General features: G+C 40.5%; 1 protein-coding gene across 1 annotated transcript; it reads left to right on the forward strand.

Annotated features, from left to right (window-relative positions):
- Positions 1–876: 876 nt before the first annotated feature.
- On the forward strand, positions 877–5691 carry NAAA (N-acylethanolamine acid amidase; the record flags this gene model as incomplete). Its single annotated transcript, XM_009578176.1, has 6 exons — positions 877–953; positions 2336–2508; positions 3384–3446; positions 4034–4100; positions 4646–4674; positions 5616–5691. Coding segments are annotated over 6 exons (485 nt in total), but the record flags the coding sequence as incomplete, so codon positions are not given.
- Positions 5692–6163: the final 472 nt, after the last annotated feature.

Genomic DNA, 6163 nt, shown 5'->3' on the forward strand with positions numbered 1-6163 from the left:
AAAAGAATGTGATAGTTTTTGATTGAAATTGGTAGCAACGGCAAGTTCTGAGAGGTACTGTGTATACTCTGTACGGTGCTGAACACTGTCTTCTTTGTTGTCCACTGTACCTCAGACTCCCTACCATTTTATGGCACCCGCTTATGGCACTGGTCACAGGAATATTGTACCTTTCAGAAGGCACCGAAAAGCTAAGATAATGATCACTCCTGTCATTACAGGTCTGAGATGCTTTCAGGAAAGCAGGGGTGTTAATCCAGCTGCCCTGGTTGAACTTCAGTTGGGATTATGTTGTCTATGTGTATTTCACCTGTAGTTTCAGCTAGATGTTAACGCTCTTCGTTAGTCCCTCTCCTGAAATGTTGACATTTTATGCTGATACGTCGCTGCCCTGTTTCACTGAGAATTTCGCTTTCTGTGGTACTTCAATATCCAAATCTAACGATATAGAAAACTGAGCATTTAAAAGACAAATTTTGTAAAATGAGGGCTTGCCGGGGTATGTTAGCCTGGTTATGCAGCACATCCTGCATATTTTATGTATAGACATCAGTAAAGTAAGACAAAAGAAAAGGAGCACTATCAGCATTCAGTGTTCTAAACAGTGTTGATAAGCTCAAGACGGTACAGAAGCTCCGATTACTGTGAGATGGTGTATGCTTTGTCCGTTTGGTGTAAGCTGCCTAACTTTGATGTTTTTATGATAGTGGTATAGTTAGAGAATTAAAGAATTTATTCCACTGATCTTTTGTAATGCAGTAGAGGGAAAGATGGCAGAGCTAGAAATGGGTCATGGAGAAGAAAGGAAGGCGGGAGGATAGATTTTACAGAGTGTACGTTAACATGCATGCACGGTAATTTTTTTTTTTTTCCTAGCGGGTGGTGGCTGGTGGGAAAATGCAATAGCTGCTTTTCTGAATCGGAATTACCCCGTCAGTTGGCTTGTCCGAGACGTAAGTGCACCGAGTTGTTTTCTCATATTTCACAGTGATGTCATTTGTACTTACAAACTCACGGTAAATTTGATATTCCAACTTTTAGTTTCATAGAGAATTCAATAAATTGGTAAGTAAATGCATTTCATAAGAGGGGATAGGTATTGTCCCCAAATCGTCAGCGATGTATATGAGAGGCAATTACCATCCTTCAGGGGGGCAGTCTCTAATCAATGCCAAAAATCTTTGAGAAGCTGTGCAAAGATTTCATTCCTGGGGAGTATTTCAGGTAGCTGTGATTTGTAATTCAACAAATTGAGGCAGCTGCACTCTCAGATGTTTAGTATGGGACCCAGTGGTTATTTTACGCTACATTTGACATGTTACCGTATTAAAAATGCAGAGCTTACTGGTGAGCGGCAGGAGTTAGACTGGTACTTTGTATAGCACATTTTATGAATATTATGTTAGGGTACTACTAAGATAAAACAGGTCTGCTGCTTCTCAGATTAATGAATTACAGTAAACACGAATGATATGGTTTGTAGGTAAACTCTCTGCAGAACTGGAATGTCTACTGGAGACTTTATTGTTCATATTTTTTGAGTTTGAGATGTGACTTGAGGCGGTGACTTGAAACTATTAGCTGCAGTGTTGCTGTCAGAAATAATTAATTGTTCTCCAGTGCTTTCCCTGTCTTTCTGAACAATTCTGTTTGATGCGTGTTCTCCATATATGTTTTAAGTTACTGCACAGCATTCATATTTAAAAATGTATTTCAGTAGGTTGTGGCCTTATGCCTGAAAATGGTAGCTTTATGGTCTGCGGTAGAACTGTCAGTTTATGCTAAGTTAGTCACCTGGTTATGGCAGGAGAAGTCAGGCTTGCTGTAAGCAATGCCTCCGCCTTATTTGCCATTGTTAGCCAAGTCCTCTTAAACCACTGGCATGACAAAGACGTGGAGTGGGTTTTCCCCCCCTTTTATCCGCTTTCATCTATCCCATTGTTCACACTGAACGACTTTGCTGAGGATTGAATTTGCAGAGTATGGACATGCCTCTGTCTTTTGAATGGCAGATTTTTCAGCTTTTTTCACTTTTCACGATATACGTATGTGTACATATGTGTGTGTATATGTGTATGTATATTTACTGTTTTCTTTGAATATTTGCAAAGCTGGGATTAATGAGTTCATTTACTAGTCATATACATTTCACGTTCATATGCTAGTCAGTTTGGAAGACTTTTCAGAGAAATCTTTTCAAGTAGGCAATTTACAGTCAATTGCCATTTTCTAAAAAGCTGGACCTTTTCTTCTTTTTACGATGTCCCAGTGCTCGTTTTTGTGCTTGACCGTGCTCTGTGACTTTTATTTCACTGTGATCTCCTTTTTGCGTTAGACCCTGAGCAGAGCAGAGGACTTCCAGTCAGCTGTTCTCAGACTAGCGGACGTTCCCATCATTGCTGAAGTTTACTATATTGTAGGAGGTGTATCGCCCAAAGAAGGCATGGTCATAACGAGGAATAGAAGAGGGCCAGCAGATCTCTGGCCTCTCGATCCTTTAGGTGGAGCGTAAGTAGAAAAAAATGGTTTATTTTGTTTTTTCATATTCCCTCCTGAGTGATAGGCAGGGTTAGTGACACAACTTTCTTGAGAGACCCCGGCTCATCTCTTACTAATGCTTACAGCTGGACAGGGAAAGCTTGAAAGCCTCTGCAAGGAACCCCAGTCCCTTCTCTTTGAGAAGGAATCACACCACCTTGTCAGGTTGGGGCAGTCCAGAGAGCCAAGCGTGGAAAAAACATCTGTATGTGTTTATTTTTTAGCCAGATTCCAAAGGAGATAAGACTTGAGGGCTTTTCCTGTCTGTCGGCCAAGTATTGCGCCAGTAATTTCAGCACTTCCAAATTAGTTTTGACCCAACGTGGTAGAAAGGTTGAAGGCTCAAAAATAACTGTTCCTATCAATTTTGTGAAATCAGCAGCTTAATATGTGAAGGAGAGCCTAAATAGCTGCCCTGCGGTGAAAAATGGCACTTAATGACTACAGTCAGCCAGTAAGTATCGGCTTGGCAACAGCCAGATGGCCTGTTGGCTCCGTGTACTCCAAACTGAATGCTGCAGGCTGCATCGTCCCCACACCCATAATCTTTTCTCTGATCATCTCTTTAAAGGTCTGATCTTGCTTTTATTGTAGTCAGTGGTAGTTTTGTCACTGATGCCAGCAGGATTTCAGAGGTCACTCCTTTTTCATTTGTGTTCAGTAGTTTATGGTAAAGGCTGCCATGTGTATCAACATAGGATCCCTTGGGCTTGCGAGAGACACAGGAAAGAGGCTTCTGAGGGAGTTTTTCCTTTTGGCAATACAGAGATACTGATTCTTGGCCTTTATTAATTACCTGCTGATTCGCCTTTTGTTTGCTTTTATGTTTGCGTGTTGTGTTGTAGGTGGTTTCGTGTGGAGACAAACTATGACCATTGGACTACCCCTCCGCCTTTTGACGATCGAAGGTAAATTTAGTTTGGAGCTCTGTGGTGAGATAACACTTTTATTTTGAAAAAGCTTAAGAGACTTGGGTGTTTTCTTCTCTGAGCAGGTGTTACCTCCTTGAGCAGGCAGCTTGTTCACTTTCTGTAATGCCTCTCAAAAGGGAACAGATACGGTAAGGAGCGATATTCACATATGCCAGAGGAAAGTCTGTGTGGCATTGAATGGCATAAAAGATAAGAAATTGCAAGGATAAGGCATGTACCAAAAATTTCTCTATAAAGCAAAGTTTAGTAAAAGTTAAAGGATTTAAATTCACAGCGAAAAAGTATTTGATGGCACTAGGAAGGCGCTTGCAGACATCATACGATCTTTAGGCTGTGTAGTATGCAAAAAGCTGTCGGCAGATTCCCTGTTGGTTTGTACTCAATGGGGTAGTAATTGCTTCAGCAATGTGAGACTAGATTCAGTCACGCAGAACTCTGGATTATTTTAGGCCAAAGCAAGCATTTCAATGAAAAGGCATTTAGTGAGAAATTTTTCACATTGGTGCTTTGTAGCCTTTGGAACACTAAAGTGTGTTTAAAGATACTGTGTTGTTTTCCTGCAGAACTCCAGCCATGAAAGCTCTCAATGCTACTGGACAGCAGAACATTAATTTTGATACGCTCTTTAAGGTATTTCTTTTAAATTCTGCATCGTGACTTGGACTTAAAATTCTTTTTCAAAGCAGAAGTGCAGTTGCATTTTTGACAGGGATTTAAAAGCTGTGCAAGGAAGGCATGGTGAAAAAGGTGTACCGCACAACCATGTTTGGAGAGTTTAAGACTGATAAGTTTGTTTGTTAAAATGTTTCTGAACTCTCTTGCATAGGCATTTTGTAATAGTCTGCCAATCCAAGTGGAAAGTGCAAGAGGTGAATCACCATGATCCTTGTGCAGTTCCTAATTTCAAGCACAATTATAAATATTACAGCAGGCAGATAAGGTGTTAGACATGAGTGATATTTACCAGTTAGTTCTGAGAACTTACATGTTGCATATTTCAGAGGGCTTTTTAAAAATATTTTTGTAAAATGGTCTGATGTTTACAAAAAAAAAGGCAAGAGAAATCCTTGACTTTCTTATTCCTTTGCGTAACTTCATCCTACTGCTGTTTCTAAAGAGCCTTTTAATTCCCTCTTCATTTACCAAAATGACAACTCTTCAAACTTTCTGTACAGGTGTTGTCAGTGAAGCCAGTCTTAAACAAGTAAGTATTAGATTCAGAGATGTTAATCAGTGCCTCCCGCCATGCCTCAGGCCACTTAAAAGTCAATCACAAACTTCCTTAGGATTTTCCTATGCGTGTCTGAATATCTTGTGGTTTCCTAGCTTAGATTTCTGCTTGTGCATGTGGCACTCCATTTCCGCTTCCACAGCACTCTTCCTCTTTCGTCTGTCACTCTAGCCAAGAAACAACACTTCGTTGGCTCAGTCTGGTAATGGGAAGTTCCTTTATACTAGTGAAGCAAATGAGTGCTTAGAGGAGCAGCTGGACTTTCTGCTGAGTCATTTTTGCCTTTCACTTTTGGAACCTTCGGATTTGTGTTAACACTGCAAATGGCTTTCTCTGGAGTTTCTGATGTAGCCCTGCTTGATGTGTAAAAAGGAAAAAAATAGTAAATGGGGACATAGCTTTTACGTACCATTTACTGGCTTTTTAAGAGAGATTTATTTCAACATACCATTATTGTTCTGCATTGTTCCACGAATTGCACCTTTGCAGGTTATCCTGTTTTGTTTTACTTTTGTATGGAGCTCAGTGTATTCTCTGGATCAGTCATTCGCATTAGAGCTTGGCAATGGCTTCTTCAAAGTTAATACCAGGACTTCCTCTCCTCTGTCTTATAAATGTGAGGAAATTTAGAAAGGAGAAGAATATATCTGTGTGACTGTTAAGATTAGCAATGCTAATTTTTTAATACAGTGAACAAACGGATGTTGAAGTACAGTTCCTTTGCTGTACTAAGTGGGGAAAAAAAATACTAAAAATTTGTGCCAGCAGCCTTCATTTTTGTCAGTCCCTTTCCCACTTTTTCTAACCCTTCTGTACCTAAGCAGAACCTTTGTTTCCACTAAAATTTGTTCTGCTGCTTTGCTAGTTTTATAAATTAATCTTCTTGCCTTTGGAACGTGACTCACTCTTTTCCTCTTTCCAGTGTATACCACAGTTATGAGCGCTGCACTTCCAGATAAGTACCAGACACGGATCAGAACTGTGCAGTGAAGAGGTGTAAGTAGCATGCTGGTACTCCTAGCTACTTGTACTTAAATAAAAATTTCAGCTGAAGAGTCGCTGAGGGACAAAGCACTGCAGTGGCACTCAAGTGACCTAGTCTGAATTCCTGATTCTCACCTTGGTTTGCTATCGACCTTGGGTAAATACCTTCCCTTGTTCTTTTAGAGATAGAGTTAAGTATTGACTTTCTTTGCAAAATCCTTGGAGATTATCTTAGGAAAAGTGCTTTATCAGAGAGGAAGGGGTGGATGTTGTTGAGACCTGAAAGCAGAGGTTCCCGCTGTGAACGTTTTAGCTATTATTTTTACCAGTCCCACTACTGCGATACGTTTCGCATGTCTCCAGGCGGTTGACTACGATAGGAAGCCCTCCCAGAGTGAACTGAATCCCAGCAGGAGGGGTTGGTGTGCTTGGCACCGAGAAAGATCAAGCTTAATTTGTGACAGCTGTTCATAGGCTA

The sequence above is a fragment of the Fulmarus glacialis genome, unplaced genomic scaffold, assembly GCF_000690835.1.
Source record: "Fulmarus glacialis isolate BGI_N327 unplaced genomic scaffold, ASM69083v1 scaffold1945, whole genome shotgun sequence".
Taxonomy (NCBI): domain Eukaryota; kingdom Metazoa; phylum Chordata; class Aves; order Procellariiformes; family Procellariidae; genus Fulmarus; species Fulmarus glacialis.